At 39.8% G+C, this 23,362-nt stretch overlaps 1 protein-coding gene across 2 annotated transcripts in view; it reads right to left on the reverse strand.

Moving 5' to 3' along the window:
- mtor (mechanistic target of rapamycin kinase) overlaps nt 1-23,362 on the reverse strand; it is an 85,020-nt gene that overhangs the window by 56,340 nt on the left and 5,318 nt on the right. Inside the window, exons 5-26 of one of the 2 annotated variants that reach the window (XM_030732981.1) lie at nt 23,033-23,233; nt 22,785-22,919; nt 22,436-22,711; nt 21,068-21,176; nt 20,670-20,853; nt 20,328-20,456; nt 19,978-20,222; nt 18,072-18,281; nt 17,702-17,907; nt 16,712-16,834; nt 16,474-16,557; nt 16,122-16,271; nt 15,628-15,720; nt 15,261-15,395; nt 14,557-14,686; nt 11,828-12,078; nt 11,629-11,715; nt 8,812-8,979; nt 1,604-1,716; nt 1,095-1,257; nt 608-700; nt 107-253 (exon numbers count right to left, since the gene is read on the reverse strand). In XM_030732981.1, coding sequence (XP_030588841.1) covers nt 107-253; nt 608-700; nt 1,095-1,257; nt 1,604-1,716; nt 8,812-8,979; nt 11,629-11,715; nt 11,828-12,078; nt 14,557-14,686; nt 15,261-15,395; nt 15,628-15,720; nt 16,122-16,271; nt 16,474-16,557; nt 16,712-16,834; nt 17,702-17,907; nt 18,072-18,281; nt 19,978-20,222; nt 20,328-20,456; nt 20,670-20,853; nt 21,068-21,176; nt 22,436-22,711; nt 22,785-22,919; nt 23,033-23,233 — 3,432 coding nt within the window. The remainder of the gene's footprint in view (nt 1-106; nt 254-607; nt 701-1,094; nt 1,258-1,603; nt 1,717-8,811; nt 8,980-11,628; nt 11,716-11,827; nt 12,079-14,556; nt 14,687-15,260; nt 15,396-15,627; nt 15,721-16,121; nt 16,272-16,473; nt 16,558-16,711; nt 16,835-17,701; nt 17,908-18,071; nt 18,282-19,977; nt 20,223-20,327; nt 20,457-20,669; nt 20,854-21,067; nt 21,177-22,435; nt 22,712-22,784; nt 22,920-23,032; nt 23,234-23,362) is intronic. The other variant, XM_030732982.1, reaches the window with a different exon arrangement.

Here is a 23,362-nt window from a genome sequence, read left to right on the forward strand (position 1 = left end):
TACTATACACAACTGCAACACCTGCAACACTGCCACTGATATAAACACTGGACTTGTGTGTGTGTCTTTAATCATGGAAGAATAAATGCCAAATATTCCTCCCGACCTTCTGAAGTGCAGTAGTGCTGACGTGGAGCTTCTTCATAGGCCCCGCCTCTACCGGTCCGCTGACCAGAGCATCACCTTGGTTACCACGAACCTGACGATGCTGGAAGATTAGAGGGTCTTCTTCCTCCTCTGCCAGAGTATAGCCCTTAAAGGCACAAAAACAAACATAAACAAACACATGCAGGCCACACACACACACACACACGTGGGCCACACACATTCAAACTGTTGAGTTGGGCCTCAATACACAGTTTTTGAAATTAGAGGTGCATTTCCTTCCTGAGGGACTGTTGATAAACAAGACATGGTAATGACTCGCTTATGATGCACTGCATATGAAATGTTTATACTTATGTAATTTATGGCCTGACCATGTGAGGTCACTTTGTGGCATGTGGGGTTTTGAAATTTAAGACTGACAGCCTGAAAAAAACAATGAATATATGTTCACAAAACCAACCAAACACTAGAAAAATGCATAGAATTAATGTGGCTTTACCTTGACAATCCGACAAATGAGTATGTCGTAACGCTGGTGGTTGATCCTGTGCTTTAGCATCACTTTATTCACCATGGGAATGAAGATCTGGTACTGAAAATAAGAGAGAGGGAAAATAAATATAAGGGTGTGTGTGTGTATCTTGAAACTCTTTCCCTTCACCATAAAGTAAATAACTGGGTGCCCTGCACTTGCTTCTAACCTCCATGAATGTCAGATCAAAACCTTCCCCTACACATTAACCACACAGGGGTTTGAGGCATAAGGGAGGGGAAGGCTTGAGGAGGACAGGCCGGGGTAAATGTGACCTCATCCGCTCTCGTAAACACCACCCCTGCTGCGTAATGGTCAATGACATCAGCAGTCTGGCAGGAAGTAATAAAACTTGGGGAGGGCAATTCACGTGAAGCCAACAGTAGGGAGACTGGAACAGTACAGTTAATAGTAGCTACATCTAAAAGGGAGCCCGAGGGACAGCTCTGGCTACCTTCTTGCCCAACTGGAATACGAGCGAGGACAGGGTGTCCATGGAGGTGGAGCGCAGCTCTGACGTGGTGTCAAGTGTCCGAACAATCGGGTGGATAATGCGTGAAGCGTAGTCCGTGAAGTCCAGGGACTCTGTCAGTCGATCCAGTGTCTCCAAGGCAACCCTGAACCACAGAGGAAAAACAAAGGGCGCTCGGCTTTATTTAAATGTTTGCAGGATACAGACATAGAGACACAGCCTGCTCCAACAGCCAAGATGTCATGTGAAAAGCCTGACGTCTCAGCCAGTTGAATTCTTTAATAAAAAACATACACATAAAAATTTCCAGCGGTAAAGAAGGAACCAATGAAAGCCTGCTCGTTTTTATCCAAATCACAAGGCTGGTCTAATTTTAATTTTCCATTTATGTGGTGCATGTGCGTAAACACATGAAGTCAGATTGATACTAAAAATATATTAAGTGAGAATGACTTTTAATTTCACACTAAATCTACATGTGGAGCACTGACTTGCGGGCCTGCAGGGGCACATCAGGAGCATCAAACAGCTTGACGATGGGAGGCAGCAACAAGTGGAGGTAGTCATCTAGGTTGGCACCAAACAGCTGGATGGCATTGAGTAGCTGGAAAAAAAAAAAAAAACCACACATTCCTTAATTTCGCATACTGCAGCACTTAAACATGAGTGGCTTTAATGAGCTTGTTACATGGAAATGGTTTTCTTCAGGAGCTCTAAAGGAAAAGCCGGATGGTGTTTTATTTCAGAAAGGTGCTGCCACATAAGCTTGCCTTCCAGGAATTTTTTTGGATAGCTGCGAGTGAATGAGTGAGCAAATATCTCTTCACAGGATGCAGATCATAAAAGTAAAATATAAGGTACAATAGAGCTAGAAATACAGATTGATTCAAACACAAAATTCTATATAAACACAGCAGTCATCTACATGATGCACATGGAAAATACAAACTTGACATAAAATTGTATATGTAATTTTGATTTAATTTTTCTGTTAAATACAATGAAAAGTTATTCTTTATATTATATTTTATAATACTGGTAAGTTTTAACACTAGGAAAGAGAAATTTGGCAGACGGCTGTTAATGCTTGATCTGTGGGTGAGTTACTCAGTGTGTTCAACAATGACAGGAAAACTTCAATTCAACTCAATTTTATTTATATAGCGCCAAATCACAACAACAGTTGCCTTGAGGTGCTTTATATTGTAAGGTAAAGACCTTACAATAATTACAGAGAGAGCTCCAACAATCAGACAACCCCCCCATGAGCAAGCACTTGGCAACAGTGGGAAGGAAAAACTCCCTTTTAACAGGAAGAAACCTCTGGCAGAGTTTTTTTCTTCTCAGGGAGGGGCAGTCATATGCAGTTACTGGTTGGGGGTGAGAGGAGGGAGACAGGACAGAATACACATCTAATGATTAAATGCAGAGTTTTATTTAAACACATGGAGAGTGAAAAGAGGTGAATGAAGAAAAAACACTCATGGAAACCCCCTAGCAGCCTAGGCCTATTGCAGTGTAACTAAGGGAGGGTTCAGGGTCACCTGATCTAGCTCTTACTATAAGCTTGATTGAAAAGGAAAGTTTTAAGCCTAATCTTAAAATTAGAGGGTGTCTATCTCCAAACTGGGAGCTGGTTCCACAGAAGTCGCATTCTACTTTTAAATACCCTAGGAACCACAAGTAAGCCTGCAGTCTGAGAGCGAAGTGCTCTATTGGGGTGATACAGTACTATGAAGTCTTTAATAAGATGGGGCCTAATTATTCAAGGCCTTGTATGTGAGCAGAAGGATTTTAAATTCAATTCTGGATTTAAAAGGGAGTCCAAAAAAAGAGAAGACAACATGGGCAAAAATCTGCTCTCTCTTTCTAGTCCCTGTCAGTACTCTAGCTGCAGCATTTTGGATCAGATGAAGGCTTTTCAGGAAACTTTAAGGACAACCTGATAATGAATTACAATAGTCTGGCCTAGAAGTAATAAATGCATGAACTAGTTTTGCAACTAGTTTTAGAGATACTGCGCACAGGCAGTCCTACATATTTGTTTAATATGTGCATTGAAGGACATATCCTGGTTAAAAATGACTCCAAGATTTCTCTCAGTGTCACTGGAGGCCAAGGTAATGCCATCCAGAGTAAGTATCTGGTTAGACACCAAGTTTCTAGAATTTGCAGGGCCAAGTATAATAACTTCAGTTTTATCTGAATTTAGGAGCAAAAAATAAAAAATTAGAGGTCATCCAGGCTTTATGTCTTTAAGACATTCCTGCAGTTTAACTAATTGGTTTTTGTCACATGGCTTCATGGATAGATAAAGCTGGGTATCATCTGCATATCAATGAAAATGTATGCTATGCCTTCTAATAATACTGACTAAGGGAAGCATGTTTAATGTAACTAGAATTGGTCCTAGCACAGAACCCTGTGGAACTCCATAATTAACCTTAGCGTGTGAAAAAGACTCCCCATTTACATGAACAAACTGGAGTCTATCAGACAGATATGATTCAAACCACTGTAGTGCAGTACCTTTAATACTTACAGTATGTTTTAATCTCTATAATAAAATATTATGGTTAACAGTATCGAACACTGCACTGAGGTCTAGCAGGAAAGGCACAGGCATGAGTCCACTGTCAGAAACCTGACAAACTCTTAAAATAAACTTTTCCCTGCAGATGATCAGTTCGCTCTTGCACAATTACTCTTTCAAGAATTTTTGAATTAAATGGAAGGTTGGCTTACTCTAATTAGTTCGTGTTTTTCTATCATTATGACTTGCATGAAAATCATCTTGTGTTTTAAGAAGGAATCCATTACAATTTCTTGTAACATTAAAACTTTTCCACTGAGATATGCTGCATTTTTTTTCTTTATCTAAGATTGATGGTGGTTTTATAACATGCCTCTGCTCACCTTTCTTCTATTTAAATTGAAGCAGGAAGTTTCACCAAGAATTCAACAACACAGAATCCAACATGATTCTAAACTGGCTACTCTACTGTACAGTCTAACACACCATGTGTTACTTGTACAAAATTACCTTCTTAAAAATTTGAGGGTTCTTTGCCACTTTTTGATGATGTGCCTATATCACCACAATGACTGAAATGGGAGTTTGTATCAATATCCTTCCAGGCAACATTTAATGAGAGTATGAATCAATGTTTCTATTATTATTGAGCACACTTAGGTTGAAAGATTGTCTGCTGACTAGATTTTATATTTCCTTGTTAAAATATCTAATTAAGTGGTGACACTAATGAAAGTCAAATAGTGAAAAAACATTTTGCTTTCCTTTCTTCTGTAAATACAGTGAATACTATTCCAAGAGTAAGACCATTTAATCATCATTTCAATATAATAGCACCAAATCAGATTCTGAAACAATGTCATTTTTAAGTTTCAACATTAACTAAATGGCTTTTTAAAAAAAAAAAAAATAAATACTCCCACAGTACCTTGGACTAGCAGTAAACACTGTGTTGTGTGGTGCATGTGTGCACAAGGTTGGTGGTTAAATGGTGGTCTTAAAGGATGACGTGTATTGAAAGGATCAAACTTACTCCAGACCCCAATATATACCCTAACCACCTCTGCTTTTTCCCCACCCTCCAACCCCATGTCTCAAGTGCACACGGCTAGACAGCAGGAAGTTGAGCTGGAGGTGTGTGTGTGTGTGTGTGTGTGTGTGTGTGTGTGTGTGTGTGTGTGTGTGTGTGTGTGTGTGTGTGTGTGTCTAGAAGAGTGGGGGTGGAGCTCAGGGCAGAAGGCTTCTTGAAATGATGAAGGTATGTTTTTCTTTACCTCTCCTGTGGACAAGCGGGAAACCTGATTCCAACTTCCCCATTTCATGACTATCCAGATTGTGGGCTGCTGAATTATCTAATACTACAGACTTTGAGACTAAACAGCACCCGAGGAGAGAAGACTAGATGACTGTGGTCCTCATGATTCTGTGTTTGTGGTCTCTGCCTAAACCATGATTTAAGGTTTCAGGGAAAACCCTGACAACTACTGGCTGCAGCTGCTGAAACAGAAGAGTGTGTTACTTATAGGTCTATGCTGTCTTTGAACTGCTGTATTACAAGCAAGGGGCTTAGACCTCAAAGGTCCTGATGGATACTGATGGAAGCCACAAGCATAAAACAGAACCCCAATAAATCAACTGAACGCTGAGCTCCTGTACTTTCTGTATGAATGTGGTGCGATGGGAGCAATTATTAAACATAAACTAGTGCTAGCAAAATAAAGTCATATAGTCAAATCTGACATAGGCTCTTCTCGGTCTACTTAATAGACTTTCTCCTCCAGATTTATGACAAGTTTCACTTACAGTTGGTGCAGCTCTCAAAAAAACTATTACATAACACATTTGAGACATAAATATTGTATTTTTATGGCCATTACTAATTTTAGACACTACACTTTTATAGTTTTCCATTACAGCTTCTAATATCTTCATACGTACACGTTTTCACAACCATATTTCTTAGGGATGCAGCACATGTTGAGTATAACTTTTAAACACATCTAAATCATAGTCAGTTTTATATTTTTAAATGTTTAAACCTGCTGGTAGAATCCTTCTGCTGCACTCAAACTAAAATCAGTCTGTTTTTCTTCACTGCTGATATTAATCCACTACTAGTATCTTGAAACATTACTGCATAAAACTGCTAATAAATGTTTCACTTGCAGCATGAATGTGTAACCCATGAGACTGAGCTTGCTGCATGCATTCCGCATGAGCTGTGCACTCAATTAAAATGTTATTTTTAATTACAATTTTAGAGTTTCCTTAATTATGAAAATAAGATAATTGAAATAAGATAATTTCTCTCACTCTGTCTTATGCTATAAATTCTGCACACCCCTTTCCTTCGCTGTGGTACACTTTACCACTTCCCAGCAGTATAAATCACCAGAGAGGCTGATTAGAAATTCATTTGAAGAAAGGTAAAGGTGTCCCAAAGCTTGCTGCTGTATTTCTTAGAGAACCTTCTGCAGCCACACGTGTAATTCCACACAGAGTTCAAACTGTGAGTGGGAGGGTGTCAGAGACAAAAAAGAATTGGGCCAAAGAGAGCGCTTTGTCTGTGATGACTCTCCCTGCTGGTTTGTGTAACTGCTCTTTAAAATACTGGAGGGAAAGTGTGGCTGATGGTAATCAGCAACACTGGCAGCACCTTGGCCCAATGTGCCCGGCCTCCTCCTCCAGAGGGAAAAAAAAAAAAGGGAAAAAAAAGTTTCTTGAATATCAGGTGCTGGCGTGCTCTCCTTGTGACAACCATTTTTTTGGTTGGCATTTGGTTTTTATTACTGCATACACCGCTCATGCAATCATGCACTTCTCAAGTTTCTTTCTTCTTAAAGAAACAATTTATTAAGTGCTTTTATTGTGTGTAATTCCCTTTACTGTCATGGTCGTGTGGGCCAGTTTGTGACAGTGAATAAGAAAGGTAACACCAATTATTTGCAAACCCTTGTTTTTCAAGGAGTCCAAATGGACAAGAAATACAAACACAATTGCTGTAAAAAACAAATTCAACAAATTCAAATTCAATGTACATTTCAAAGTTAATAATTATGTTAGTTAGATCTCAATATAGGACTGTGATCAACAATTAGCCTTATCAAGCAGCTGTTTTTGACCACTGCTAGTCAATTCCACGGTTCACCTCTAAATCTCTGGTTAGTAGACGGTTGGTCAATTTGCGTTACTTCAGTTAAACTAAATGTGATGAAAGATGCTTCCTGCATGCCGACGTGACGCGTTTCAAATGTCCTGCCTTTTGCGGACTTCTGGCAACATCACAAGTGAATTTCCCCTAATACCCACATGCTGGCTGTGAAGTGCACTTTCTCAGCTTTCAGAAACCATTTGGATTTTTCCGACGGGACAAACTGTCGCGTAATTACGTTAACGCAATATGCGCTTACGCAAACGTGTCGGCGGTGATAAGCTCAGCGTTACAGGCTGTTAACAGGTTTATCTGCGGCGATGGCTCGGTGTTAAAGGGTTAATTTAACTGAGATTTATTAGGGTACTTTCCTGTTCTACATAAAACCATCACAAACCTTATCCTCGGGTGTGCTAAGCAAGCAGAATTGGATTAGTAACAGTAGTCCTCAAAATTGACTTCTAGACATTACGCAACTCACTACAAGGGAAAGTAATGATGTTACTGAAACTCAATCTGTTGCTGCTCAGCAGTGATCCTCTAGCTACAATCTGATGTACTAATGAGCACAATGGTGAAAACACTTATCAACTCTGTTATAGAATTAACAAGAAAAGCAGTACCTTACAAGCATGATTGACATTATATTATGTTAAAAAAGACCAAGAGGTTTTTTTTTGAAGAAGAATTTACTCTCAAACTTTTAAGATGAGATCAAGGTAGAGATAAAAGGTATTCACAAAAACATCACGGAGTGCTTAGGGTGAAAACTGTCAGGGGTAGGACTTTTAAGAGGTTTAAGATCTTTTTAAGCAGAAGAGAAAATAGCAGAAATATTTGAAAGTAGGAGAAATATTCTCCAAACACTGAATGAGTGAGTAATGAAGCGCTACAGATTAGATTTCCCAGGGTAATGTCTCTGGCTGATCTCATCATATCATCCACTTTACACAAAATGTTATTCCCCCCTGTAAATATTAAAAAAGATTAAGCACTAAAATTACCATCATGGTAAATAAACATATGTAAATATATTTACCAGCGTCTGCATTCTAGGATTTGGCCTTTCAATTTAACTGTACCATCTATTTTCATTATCATTAGGAATACATTTTTTTATATATTTATTTGTGAATAACCAATCGCCCTTTGGAAAGAATGATCAAAGCTTACTTTCTCAGAGTTGCTCTGAGAATTTTTCTAAATCACCTCTGCGGTAGGTAGGTAGGTTTGTAAGTATGTCCCCTGATTTGCAACTAGTATTTTTCCAAAAACATTATCAAATGAATTTAGTTAGAAAACAAAACTGATTTTCAATTATGCAAAACAGAGAGAAGGAAATAAGCTTTGGACTGCCACATAGGGAACGAGGAGCTTGAAATCGGGGATTAATGATGATAATGATGCCTATGCAAGGCACCACAGCAGGCAGTTTGGTCTGTTTTTATAATTAAGGGTACTCAATTTAATTTTTATTTCACCAACAGCTCTGCACTCTGCCGAGCAAGCAGTCGTGGTACCATTAACATAAGAAATCTTATGCAGTAAATCCTTTTGCAGCAAAAACTAAATCATAATTCCTCTTACCAAAATGTAATCTAAGCTATAACTCCAACGCTTTAAACATCTATGTGTCACAGGTAATGGCTCGACCTGTAATTGTGGCAATATTAACTGCTGGTGCATTCAAACATAAACCTGAAAAATGTACTTGAAGATGCCAAGAAAAGCAAAAACAATCTATTGCTTTGTGTTACAGAAATCAAAAATCTAAATAACTTTTGCAGCATTGGAAAAAGTAATTAAAAGCTTTTTGTGAAGCAAAAACACTGAAAATCAATCTCCAAAAGTCTTTTTTTTTTTTTCTTGTGTTATTAATTCCAGCTGCTGGACACTCCTGGCTACCCTTCAGTGTATGCACAGTAACTGTAAGCTCATAAAAAAAATATGAGACCCAACGAGCTACACAGGTTATTGCAGGCATGTCATCTGCAACTGTGCAGCAGTGAACTCACCTTGATGGTAACACTGCGCCCGGTGCTGTTGTCGTGCATGAAGACACGTAGCATGTGAGGAATGAGCTGCGGGAGATAAAGCTTGAACTCTCCACCCAGCGCCACCACAATCTGCTCAATCAGGAGGATAATGGTGTTCTGCATGGGGTTGTTTGGGGTCCAGTATTCCTAAAGCACAGATAATAAAATGTTGGTATTCATTACATTAACTTCACATAAGTTTTTAAAACTTATCTTAAGTTAAAAGATTGTACATTCTGCTGCAGCCCTAATGGGGAGTGAATCCCTATTAGTCAAACACACACTACAGAAATTCAAATTGCTTTCTAAGTCTAACGCTACGTGATGAGGATATAAACTTAAGGGAAAAAAAATGTTTTAAACTGCCTTAACACCAATTAAGGTTAATAATATTACAAAAGTCTATGAGAAGACCACCCTGCCACGCTTATACAGGAAGATCCACAAAATAGTAATTCATCAGCAAGTAAAGAGATATGACAGTCATGATAATGTTTTTTTTCCACGAGCCAGTTTCCAAAAAAGTTTGCATGCTGCATAAAATGTAAATTAAAAACACAATTCAGTGATTTTATAAATCATTTAACTGAAAACAGTAGAAGGACAAAATCTGAAACCCAGAACTGTGTTTGCTTTGGTCGGCTCCTTTTCAGCACCATATTACAGAGTTAAGAGTAAAGCAGGGGAAAAGTTCACCACTCTGTGAAAGAGTGCATGGGAATAGGAAAACAGTTCCATAATTTAAGAACAGCATTTTTAACATATCGTTCATATTATGGTTATGATATGAACAAGAGAGACTTCAGAAAAATCTCTGCACACAAGGGACAGTGGCCATGATCTTTGGGCCTTTGGACTGTTTCTGATTTCTGGAGTGGAAATCACTGAATGGATGAGAGACACTTATAAAAAACCACTGTCAGTGCATGCCGTCTTCAGGTCAAAAGGTAATGCAACCAGTGTACAGCTGAAAAGCCAGCATGTGTGATGTACCCGCATGCATTAGTGCATGTGGCACTGATCACTTCCACACCTGTGAAGGCCCTATAAATGCTGAATGATTTAAACAGGTTTTGGGAGAAACATACGCAGCCATCCTGATGTATTTCAGAGATGGCTTTGCCTATTTCAACATGACAATACCAAATTCTACTCTGCCCATGCTACAAAAGCACAGCTTCACAGTTTCATACAAACAAACAAAAGTGCAGGTGTTCAAATGGCCTGAATGCAGTTCACCAATGAGCGGCCATTATGAAATGAAAAATACAAAAAAGAAGGCCCTCAATTGAGCAGCTGAAACCCTGTAATGAGCAAGAATGATAAAACTTACAAAACCACTGCAACTGGTTCCCCAATGGTTACTGAGCGTTGTTAAAAGAAGATGTGATACAACACAACATGCACCTGCAGGATTCTGTCCTAACGTTTTTAATGCAACACATTAAAAAAAAAAAAAAAGTTAGGACTTCTTAAAGTCAAAATGAGCATGTATTTCTCATTTTCAACTCTTGATCTGTTGTCTTTATAATATTTTCAGTAAATATATAGTTTCAGTTATTTATTAATCCCTCAGTTCTGTTTTCTTCTTTGACAGAGTGTACAACCAAAGTACTTTGCACTCACTCACATGGCTCTAATGCAGTGCTAAAAGGTCTACAGAATTAGGTCAAAATGTGCTTTATCAATAAGCTGAGTGTGAGAGAAACATCTGGATGGCATCCCCTGTGGAAATGCAAAACTTTCATGTGCCAGAGACATAGAGGGGGCGGCACAATACTGGATGGCAAGCAATAGAGATAATTTCCTGTCAGCTGGGACTTACATTGCGTCTCTGCACGGATTTTGACACCGTTTTGGAAAATCTAGGCATGACCACCATGTACATTAAAAATAATAATAGCTGGAGTTAAGGTAGACCTGAAGTCACGCAATACGTCAATCAGTCAATGGGCTTCAGCTTTGAGATCTGGCAAAAGATTTTTGTCAGAGACCAGAGGTCTCGAGCAACCCCCAACTTCCTGCTTTCCCTGCCTGTGGCTGCAAACTAGAGAGGAAGTGAGAATATGTCCTGAATGGCTATTCCAGCCCCCTCATCTGGATGCAAGAGCCGAACTGGAGTAAAAATGAATAGATTCTTTGTTTTACTTGCCATTTATTAACTCACGGGGACTTGAGGCGCAGTGGTCTACTTCTCTCAATTACTTTCCACCGCTGACCAGTGCAGCCATTGCAAAAGCTTCAGTAACAGTGTTACCAAGATTCCGATGCAAGGACAGTCATATGATATTCTGTGACTTGTTAAATGATTATGTGCTTGACATTGTGTTTGTGCAAGAGCAGGGGCTATGGATTTAGCAGTTTTTCCACGTCACGGGATATGTGTGAGTGTCATGAGTCATCAGCAGTTTTCTCTTAAATATTATTTGGACAATGTGAGTGGAAACATACATCAGAGTCACATCCAGCTCTGCAGTTAGCAGGTAAACAATGAGTCACAATAAAAGGGAAAGTAAAGAGAAAATATCTCAATATAAATAACTTCATTTCCTATTCTCTCTGACTCACAGTCTCTTTAATCTTGTTAGTTAAGTACCTCACTACACATAATGCATACAGCTCTGTGACATGGGGCCAGACTTCATGCAGGGGCCCTAAACACATTACTTCTAATGAGGAGAGTAGAAAGCACAACTGAGTGCAATTAAGAGTTTTGAGACATAAGCCTAACTCATAGGAAAATAAAGAGGGACTAGATAATGGGTGTTTAGAGATTGGGTTGAAACAGTTACTCACTCTGATGAGCGTGAAGATGTCATCCATATAGGGGCGAATGTGAATCTTCACAAAGCACACGACCATTCCCATCTGCTGAAAGAGGAACTGGAGGACGATAGAAGCACAGAGTCCAAAACTTGCTTTGTGAACAGCTAACAAAATATAAGAGAAATTACATAATGAATCCGTTGGGCAGCCTCTTTCCTCTCAATCCTACCTCTCGGATACTGGCATCACAGACCCGGATGACATTGAGAAAAGTGGGCATGACCTGGGGCAGGAACTGGACACACTTGAGGCCCAAAGATTTGAAGATGAAGGTGACCGCCTGGACTACCATAGTGTGGTGGTTGGAGAGCGATGGGTCTCTCAGGATGCGCATCAAAGTGACGATTGCCACAGCAGGGTAAAACTCATCCAGGGGCAGGTTACCCATGTTCACTAGCATTTCGCTGGTGCTATAATCCGCTGGATGGAAGAGAAAATAGTGAACACTGTGAGTGGCCATATTTAAAACTGAGAAAAACCACAGAATATTTCTTAATTTGCCAAAAATAAACAGAAGAATTCTCTTTTGCCATAATTGAATCAGTCTGTTGTACATTTCAGACAGATGCAACAAATTACTCAAATTAATTGCAGTGACCGCAGGATCTGCTTAACATTTTAGTTTAGGTTTTACCATTAAGGTAAAAATATGGCATCTCTTTAGTATTTACCACATGAAAAAATAAAGTCCCCTCATTCAATTTAACAAGACCTCAGCACTGCTGGAGGCAGCAGGCAACCTAATGCTTAAAGGTCTGTCAAAAAATTAATAAATAATTCTTCCAAATTTTGCCACAACATAAAGCAGCATTAGCCACCTAGGCACTGCCACTGCCAGTGAAGAAGAAAAAAAAAAAAACAAGTTTCCATTTCTAACAGATTCAAGAGCCTGAGGAGCCTGAGGAGCCATGTGTAGTTCCATTAATAGTTTTGTAATAGGGAATGCAAAGCAGCTCTCATCGTCCATTTATCTATGAAGGGCTATTAAATTTTACATCTGAGACTACAAATGTGTGGGATTCAGCGTTTTACCACAGTTTCAGCTGCTTCAATGTCTCCCTCTCTGAGGACCAAAAGTTAGCTTCCCTGTTAGTTTTTTAATATCTCGGCCTTCACCAAGTCAAGATTAATGATGGCGATAGATGGTAACAATCTGTATCTTAACAGCCAACAAAGAGGCATTAGTGGACCCAAGTGGAGCAAGAACAGTGTAATAATTCAGCTCTATGGGACGAAAAGGAACTGTTAACTACTTGTAAGAACATGTAAAATATATAGCAACTCATGAGGGGACGTGCAGCTTTTCATCACTTTTACGACCATTACGTTCTGTAATGACGTGATTGGTCTTATTTAAAGTCAGGTGAGGAGATGGACCTAGACAGTCACCTCCCACAAACCTTAAAAAAAAAAAAAAAAAAAAAAAAAATGTGGTCGGCGATACTAGCGTTTCAGACGGTGACTCTAACAAATCAAATCTGCCAACAGATATATGGCTTCCAGTTCTGGTCACAGTCCATTTAGCTGGAGAACAAACTGGTAAAACCATTACAATACTGTCCAAGGTCATTCTGAGGCACATGACTGGATCAGACGAGTGGAGATCTGCATTTTCCACACACGAGGCGTTTGACCAAAGACAGATGTGAATTTCTTTAGTCATTATTAGGAAAATTCACAATATCTAGAGGATGACCATTCATGATGCACAGCAGAGTTCAGCTGATCACACTCAACAGAGAAATAATCCAAGAGGTTAAAGTAAAACCCACTACAAGCAAGAAAAACATCTTTAAGACTATTACCACCCCTAATTTATAAGGGGGGGGGGGGGGGGGGCAATAAATACAAGCCACATGTGAAGCCTGGTATAACTAAGGAATGATAGTACATTTGTACCATGTCATTAATCATGTTTTGGTCATATTGTTTATTACAACAAACATACTGACCAAAAAGCCTTTGACAGACAATACTGAGTAATTCAGCTGATGTGGTGGACTGTACCAGTAATCTGTTCACCCCTGTAAAAAGGAGTGACATATATTACTGATATTCTATTAAACAGATGCTTGAAATCTGTCTAAAGCGGGTCACATTAAATTTAATATCTGCACTTCAAAAGGTCCCACTCCAGTTGTGGTGCTTATATTTCCCTCTAAACTGGCAGAGCCTTGTTCTGGAGGATTTTTAGTTGGGTGTAGATCAGACAGGAGCCAGATATTAGATCCCAAAGAATGAAGAGTCCCACAAAAGGCAAACCCAAAGCCACTGATGCTGTTGACTTTTCAAATGCTGGGGCAAGACCTTAAAAGATTGTGTTTTGTCTTGTCGGCGTTAACACAACCAGCTATGGGGTGAGGGGAAAGAGAAGAGAAAAAGAAACGCATAAAGACACAAGGACCAAACACCAACAACGGGAGAGAGAGCCCAGAAATAAACGAAGATTAAAATGTCTCATCAATATGAACAGCTGTGTGATTAAAATTATAATGAGTCTTTTCATCCATATGGGCTGTTTTGCATCATGGAATCATTCATGCATCTGACATAAATAAATACAACTCAATGTGGGAGAAAAATATTTTAAAGTATGACTGAAGGGTCAAACCGCATTGTGATAAATGCAGTAAATGTAGCACAAAGCAACAATAACACCTAGTCTATATACAAACTCCTGACAACATTATTCATCAGGCTCATACAGACACACTGAAATTACACAAGCAGTCTCAAGTTCCACAGTTTTGTGTTCATTTAGAGACTTTCCAGCTGTTGTACAGTAAATTTGATACTGCAGTAAGTCTGAGGAATGCAAGTAAAAAGTTAAACTAATCCACACTATGACTCTTAGTGAAAAAAAAAAACTGTTTGTATTAACAGTAACCTGAGGCCTACCTGAGTCCTGACTGGACTTGGACTCTGAGAGACTGACAGCAGAGGCATCTCGGGACTGATCGATCATGCCGATATTCACCTTGTGTTTGTAGGGATCCAGAGCTCCAAGAAGACCCAGAACACGTATAGCCTGTTGGAGAGACAGAGTTAGCAGTCTTTCATGGAATGATGTCTGCCCCTCAACACAAAACTGAGAACATAACTGGTATAATCTATGTCTAATCTATCTGAAAAATTTGCAAAATATGCTGCCTTAGCTGAGCTACAGAAATCTGAGGAACCAAAGAAAAAAAACATTTGGAACATAATGAAAATAGATGCTAATAAGAAGAGCTCTAGCTAAACTACAAGAGCGGTTTGAGAAGCTTGTCTCTATGTAGTTTTTCCCCAGCCAAACACCATATAAAGGGAGTGACATTACACTCTGCGCCTCATTTAATGTAGCAGGCAAGAGAAGAAACTATGACAGTTACCACTCACATCACAGCTCAAGATCTAAGAAAAGGTTCCATATACTTATGGAAGATGTGCTTTGGATCATGCAAAATGTTCATGCGATTAATATTCACCAAACCCAATGCATCTAAAAAGACCTTTATTAATTCAATCTATGTTGAAAAGTGTGCTTTCTGGCCTTATGTTACTACGCACAAGGTTCCCATCACTACTGTGATGGGCCATGATCACATGACACTTATGCATACCTCTCTCCTGATGCCCTGGTTTTGTTCAGTCTTGAGGAAATTAAGCAGCACCTCTAGAAGGGATGGATACTTGCGGTAGGGCTCCACCACATAGCCTGTACTGGCGACCTGCTGGCCCAGTGTCCACAGAGCCACCTGGTGGAAAGTCAGAGACAATCTTTAACTCTCGTCATCAACAAGGAAAGAGGATATCTGTATTTTTTAAATTAGTAACTTTTTTATGCAAGAAAACATGTATTTAAGAAAATATGCTATTGCTTTTTATTGATTTCAATGAATCCCAAACCTTCTTCTGAATCTGTATTATCATAGTCACCTAAAAATTCAAGTCAAAACATTCAATTCTGATATTTTGTGACTTTTATACCTGCCGCTTGGCCAGTGATGAGGAGTCCTGCAGCATGTCCATAATGATTGGGAAAAGCTCATCCATCCACTTCCTCATCTCTAGGCCGCTCACCTGACAGGGCAGACACAGAACCAACCAAAATTGCTCAAATTGGCATTTTCTATCAAATCTCCTAAAGCCAAAGGGGCACTTTGGGACCTTATTATTCTATTGCTGCTAAATTCTGTTATGCTATATAATGTTACAGATAAACTGAAGCACCCTAAACTCAAGTAAACTACACTGAAAACGATTAAAATCTATTATTAATGCTTTTAAATTATTTCGTAAAATATTCATTTGGCTTGTTTGTTAAAGAACGCCTGTGAATATTTCAGCTGTTTGTTTCCATTTATGTCAACAACCACTACCACTTACCAAACTTACAAATTGCATAAAGTGCTTTCAGGCTGCCGACAGATTTTTTTCACAAGGAAGATAGCTCGACATTTACTGTTATCTGTATTCCCTACATTCTCTTTGTCTGGGCTCCTGAACAGCTGGGCTTCTGCCTCTTCCTGCCTTGAGTCTCCCTGAGCATCTCCTGAACCCTGTTTGAACTTCAAGGTCTGTGTCCTTTTAACTGTGACTCCCTGACTGCTTTGTGGGGACCAGTCAACCACCTGGACAGGGTAGAGCAAGGCCAACATCAAAGGGCAAGGGCCTGCAATTACTTTCTTCCTCAAGACAAGCTCAGATTATTTACATTAAAATTATTAAGATGAAAGAAAAAAATATTTATGTACAATGGGCAATCAATTCTGCTCAGATTTATTTAGTTGCAATAAACAGTTGATTTATAAATTCAGAGAAAAACAGTCTTACCTGAGCTAACTCGCCAATGGTTGCAAGGACGCTGATGACCACCCCAGGGTTAGGATCTGGGTCTTTAAGCTTGAGGATGAGAGCCTAGAAAATGAAAAGTGAGGTGGTCACTACCTCATATAATTCAAAATCATCACTTATTTGATGGGAAATGAGGATGTAATGGACCTCAGCTTTTACTTATTAGCTTAAGTCTACTGGGAACATATGGGCCCCTTTCACTATTGCAAAGCTGTACCTTGAGGATGGGTTCCATATATGGCCGTATAAGGCGGGGTGCATTGGACACCAGGTGACCAAGCATACGAGCACTCTGCTCCTTGTTTCTGCCGACACCGCTGTGCTCCAGTTCTGTTAAGATCTGCAGAAAAATGATCATGTTAGCATAGAATATGCACTCATCTTTATCTAGAATAAATTTTAAAAGATTAAGTCATGGCAAACACAAGGCCTTTAAAAAAATTTAAATTCTGACTTTGCATTACAGGTGAATTTATTTTGATTTTTCAGCTTTGCCATGGTCTTTGCTGCCCCCTAAGGGCATCCAACTGAAATGCTGAAAACAGGTGATATTTTCAAGAGAAATAATAACAAATATAGAAGTTAAATGCTTGAATAAAGTAAATGAAAAACTGCCTGTTTTGAACTTCAACAAATATAAAAGTTTTTGCCACCACAGGTCACTGAGTATGGACTGGTGAAAAATGTCAGTTGTATCCATTTAAAATAAAACGATTAAATGCATCAAAGTGTGCAACACATAAAGAGCTGTGAATACTTTGCATTACAGGAATATAATTCCAGGTAATAATAATTGGAAATTACATGAAAAATAATTTCATCAGTATTTCATACAAAATGTCTTCATGATCTGAATCATTCAAGAAGTCCTTAAATTTAATTTCAAGGGCCGGCAATGAAACACACACAAAACAAAACAAGACCTTTTTCCAGCTGAAATTCTTACCTTTCATTAAAAAAAAAAAAAGCCCTGGTGAGACTGACAGCTAAACTTAAGTAGATTCTATTAATATACTATTTAATAATATTAATATGAATTCGTACTACAGCTGTTAAACATCAGGCTTTAACCTTTGATGATACGCAAATGTACTGAATTATATGAGGATACTATTAACCAAATGCAAAGGTTTAAATTAATCAATACAGGATGTCTGACACAATAAATGGTAAAACTCATATCGAGCCATTATTGTGCCTCTCCTACCTGAATGAGCATCTTGCGTAGGAAGGGCATAACAAAGGCAGGGTTCATGCTGCTCAGGCGTCCGATCGTGCAGATTGCCAGCTCTCTGATCTCAAACACCTCATCGTTCAGAGCAACAAACAATGCCTGCAGGTTCTCAGCCTGGGCGAGGTGAGCATCGAAACGTTCATCAAGAGATGCCAGCACGCAGTATCGAATATCTGGATCTACAGGGACAAAACAAAAAAATCAGACATTTGGAATCTCCCATCGCTTTTATTGCCTTTACCATAACAGATCATTGTAGCTGCTAACATTCCTGAATTATCCCATAAATGCAACAAAACTAAACAAATCTGTACAGTAATACCCTTTTCTGCTCCTTTCTTACCTGGATCAGTGATGCCAACAACTAGCAGCTTGCTGAGCACATCTGCAACAACCTGCACAGCGGTCTGGCTGACAACATGGCCGCTGATCAGGTGGATGGAGGGAGTGAGCAGGCGTGAGCAAGTCCGAGCTGCCTCCATCCGAATTTCCTTGTGTTCGCTGTTCAGGAAGTGGTCAGCACAGTGGCGCACAAACTGGGTGAGCGAGTGTCCTGGGGAAAGAAGTTCATTTGGAATAATCACTTTTATTAGTAATATTAACATCCTAGTAGATGATCACAGAGCAGTTTTTAGTTTATTTTATGCATACAGCTTCAATGACAACAATGACTTGATTTATCCTATATTGGCGTTTCTGCTTTATTTGTGGTAATTAATAGGTTAACTGGTGATTCTAAGGTGGCCATAGGCATGAATGTGAGTGTGCATGATTGTCTGTCTCCCTGTGACAGGTTGGGATAGGCTCCAGCCTGACCTTTAAAAGGATAAGTGGAAGAAAATGAATGGATTTATTTGTCCATTTTGGATTTTAAAATTCAATACCAAGGAAGTCAGGCGGTTTGTTTCAGTGCAAACTGAATCATTTAACAAAATATTCCATCTGTAATGCCAGAAAGTCTTCATTTGTGCAATGTTCTCCCAGCCTGTTATTGCGGCAAAAAGCAAACTCAGCCAACAGTCCGCTGACGAATGACACAAGAGACGACGAGAATTAATTTCCCCCCTCAGTTTCTCTGTCTACATCATACTGGAGAACATAAAGCTAGTCATCTTGGTGACAAATTGAAAAGACATTTTTATATCTACCGCTGAAAGATGGACACACTCATCAACACAACTACTGCAGCCATTTCAGCAGTTCACGTAAACGTTTATTTTGGACCATGATTTTCTCACCTCTGGTGGGCCCAATAACTTATGAGTGACGGCTTAAGCTTAGTTTAAAAACATATTTCATTTTCAACTCCGCTGCATGTAGACTGCATAGACAGCAAAACCCCACTTATTTCTTATGAGCAATTTAGGACAGTAATGTCACTACTCGTAAAATAATATGTTCACTAAGTGTGACTTATCATTGGACCCTTGTGCATTAGAACAGTGAAATACAACAGTGGCCAGCTACAAAATTAAAACTACTGTCGGGTGAAGTGAGTAACAAGCATTCAGGATCGAGTTTAAATTTCTCATCCTCACATACAGAGTATTTCATAATCAGGCTGATCTCTTTCACCATCACTTTTCTCCTCACTCAGAATAAAGTTACTGTGGGTGCCATTGACCCACTTAAACAGCTGGACTGACTTAGCTTATCATACCATGCCACCTGAAATGCTGTGCTTTCATCCCTAGGATTCCTGATGCTTTTAAATGCCAGCTGAAAACATCTGCTTACATGGAATTCAGCTGCTCTTGATGCACTGGGATAGCTTTTATATATTAAGCATTTTAAATGTTCAATTTTTAGACTGTTTTAAGCTCGAGTTATAGCTTTTTTTTTATTGCTTTGTTTTGTTTTTTAATTTATGACCCATTTTTCACTGCACTCTTTTCCTTCTTCTAATTCTACGCCAGGTTTAATCCCATTAATCCCTTTTTTTTTTTGGTATTGTAACGCACTTTGTAAATCTGTGAAAAGTGCTAAATAATAATCATTTCTTTACTTATTTGCTCATTACAGTGCAACACTGCTGGAAACATCGGGGTCCTGGCATTAACGTGGATGTTACTTTGACACATGCGACTGACCTACACATTTATGCACAACAGGAACCCATCACCCCCACCCAAACTGCAGGACACCCCTCCCCCTGTCTACAGCCATGACATATCATAGCTATTTTTTAGCCATGAGGAGGACCCACACAGTATCAGACAGATCTAACTTTGTGTTTTTAAGGTTCTTACCTTCAAATTCAAAGCTTCCCAGGGTCCGCAGGGCCAGAGTGATGCTGCCAACATCACTCGCCTCTGGAATGTTAGTGAGGCTTGGCGAGGCTAACTGATGAGCCAGGCCTTTGGGCATGCCAGGGTGACGCAGCGGTTTGTGCATTAACACCAAAGACAGCATCTTCAGCAAACCATCCTGTATGTCTTTCTTTAGCTGGGGAATTTGACGGCTCAGGTCATACAGCACCGCTGTAAGTGCAGGACTACAACAGAACAATGGACAAACAGCGCAAATAAACCCAAACATTAGAATTTAATAATAATATGATGCCTGAACTGCTGAAAATGGGTTTTTTTTGCTGTCCTACCTGAGGCCCACAGCAAGCATAGGCTCAAGCAGTTCTTTGATGTCTGGCTGGATGCTGGGACCCATGGCTCTAGAAAGCATGCTTATGCATGTAAACACTGTAGCATCCACCTGCATGGTCTTCTGCCTCCTGCACAGATGAAAGGTCAGAATGTGAAACTGCTCATAGACAGCATCACAAAACTATTTTTAATTAACTACACCACAGAGCAAATTCTAGCTGTAATATACATTTTAGACTTTAAGATCAAGAGGTAATGTAATGTGTAATGAATATCAATTTAATAAATCAAAATACAAAAAAAAAATATACAGAAACAAAAAACTATTTTCATTAACTGACTTGTGTGCAAAGTCCTTGGGCGGCAGGGCAGCCTTGATGATCTCAAGTATCTTGGAGAGGTACGGCTGGATTTCTGTCCTTACAGCCACAACCAGCAACCCCAAAGCCTGGAAGGCTGCTGTCCTCTCCTTTTCCTTCTTCAGGCAGCCCAGCAGGTAGCCCATAGTGTCTGATAAATACTGGTCTGCACAGTGAATGAACAACCACAAGGCACAGGATTTTTGTATAGGCCGCAACACATTAAACTGAGTGACTGGCAGAAAACTGAGTGAAATTGCAAAGGGTAGCCTGAAAAGTATCAACCATACGTCGGCCAAGTGACTGGAAAGAATGCACGGTTTTAAGTTCTTGCATCAAACTGAAAATCTGATTTTTATAAGCATATTAATTAAACCCACCTGTAAAGGTATGAGGCTGGAAGGCAGCTAAGCGTGGAAGCAGGTTGAGGATGGTCATCTGGATGAGAGGATTTTTGCTGGTCCTGTATTTCAGTACCCACCGACACACCTGGACAAAGCACAAAACAAATACCTGTGTTATCTATATTTTATCGGGCGCACAAAACAGCACTGGCCTTGTGTTGTTGACCTATTCTGATACTGAGAGTTACCGGTAGCATCATTTCAGTATGTATGTAATCTTCATTATAGTCAACAAAGACAAACACCCACATATTATCTCATTGTTGTTGGAGATTTTACAATTTACAAGAGTTCAGTCTATTCAGCTTTCACTGGCTATATGTGGAAGCATCGCAAATATATATGTAGAGGCTTCCTCAGTTATTCAGTCACATGACCACTACAGGTATGACTTCAACTTCCTAACCTCAAGCAAACTCACAAACACATTTCTATCCAACTTAGCATATAGTGAAAACATCACAAAGACAGAACCAAGCTTAGAATAAAAATGTGACAATTTTCATGATTTCCTGGGGAGATTTAACTTCTGGACAGATACGGGGCTGCAAAGCCACCTACATGTAAGATTAAATTGTATTTCTTACTTACAATCCCTGAATATAAAAACATTCAATGAACTTCTCCCAAATTCATACCAGGCATAGACAAGACACCGGGAACACTTTTTAATGAGCAGCATTAATAAAACACTACAAAAACAAAAAGTTCAACAAGTACTTCTCACAGTCGGAACAAAAAAACAAATACTACACCTAAAGCAGGGGTGCCCAAAATCGGCCCGCGGGCCGCTCCAGCCCTGCCCCCTACTTCCAGTCCGCGAATTGATGTAAAAAATAACATACAATTTGGCCCTTTAAGTTACTTTTTTGACATTTCGCCGTCCCCTCCAATTAAGCAGGTTAAGCAAAACGTCAAAAAAGTAATTTAAAGGGCCAAATTGTATGTTATTTTTTACATCAATTCGCAGACTGGAAGGGGGCGGGGCCGGAAGCGGCCCGTGGGCCGCAAGTTTGGGCACCCCTGACCTAAAGCTTTCAGGGCATCAGGAACTGTCCTAAACCAACTCTGCTTAGACTCTGTGTCAAACATGCAAAATAATAATTTCAGTGGGAGGTAACGGCTGCATAGCACTGCAGCTTGATGTCCATTACAAAGGTCACATGATCATGTTTTGGTAAACAGTATACAATAAACTCTATTTTTAAACACTATTTCATTTCTTTGTCATGGCAGTCAAAGTCCTAGAGTGCTGCAGTTTGGAACAAGACATTTTTTGCCATTACACGTTTCTAACACATTTTGCATTATTTAAAAAGAAAAACTTCTGTAGTCAAAATCTACCTGGTCAAACCGCTCCTCCATCAGCTCGCGGCAGTACCGACTCTCCACCAGCGAGCTCTTGGCAGGTACCGGTGCAGCGCCGAAGCTGGGGAGGCCTTGAGGTGTGCTGTAGCCCAACAAGCCCAGGAGGGCGTTGGACTGCTGCGGCTGCACCGACTGGAAGCTGGTGAAGGGTGTGATGTGGCGGGGCTTGGTTCCAAATCCCATAAGTTCCTTGCAGTACTTATCGTGGACCAGCTGCTGCTGCGTGATCTCCTCCATCTCCTCACGCATACGCTGGTGAGAAATAAGACGGTGAGTGTACTGCATTTTAAAACGATCATATGCACGCGCTGATATCTGACCTCACCTCTCCCTCCATGCTGCTGATGCGAACCAGCTCATTCAGGATCAAGAGAGCGCCGTGGACCCTGTCGTCACGATTCATCCCTTTCTCTTTGGCCAAAGTCTCATCAAAGCCTTTCTCTGCCTCTTCAAAGGTTTGCTGTCACAGGAGCGAAAAAAAACACTCATGTCACCTCTTCCAAAAAATATAGATTCTCCACTACTTTAATTAACATAACACATGATTTTCCAGGGTCCAGTTACATGTCTTACTTTGTACCACTGTGGTTTCTGCATTTCCTTTGTCTCTCTCTGCGTGGTGAGGATGAGACAGGCTCGCAGGGCAGACACGGCGCCTTCTCGGATGGCCTGCTTAGGATCCCATACTGCATAAAAGATGTTGTCAAAGAAGGGCTGGACTTGCTGAAAGAAGAAGGTGGGTGCACTCACAGCTAACTCCCTCAACACCAACACCTGGAAAAGATTGAAAGCAGTTTTGTGTCTGGCCACACATAAATGTCCTTTGTTCACCTTTTTGCAGAGCAAATAAGTAACAAGTTTACATACCATTACTAATAATTGAGCTGCTATCATATTATTTCA

Source organism: Archocentrus centrarchus, chromosome 7 (assembly GCF_007364275.1).
Source record: "Archocentrus centrarchus isolate MPI-CPG fArcCen1 chromosome 7, fArcCen1, whole genome shotgun sequence".
In the NCBI taxonomy this organism is placed as follows: Eukaryota; Metazoa; Chordata; class Actinopteri; order Cichliformes; family Cichlidae; genus Archocentrus; species Archocentrus centrarchus.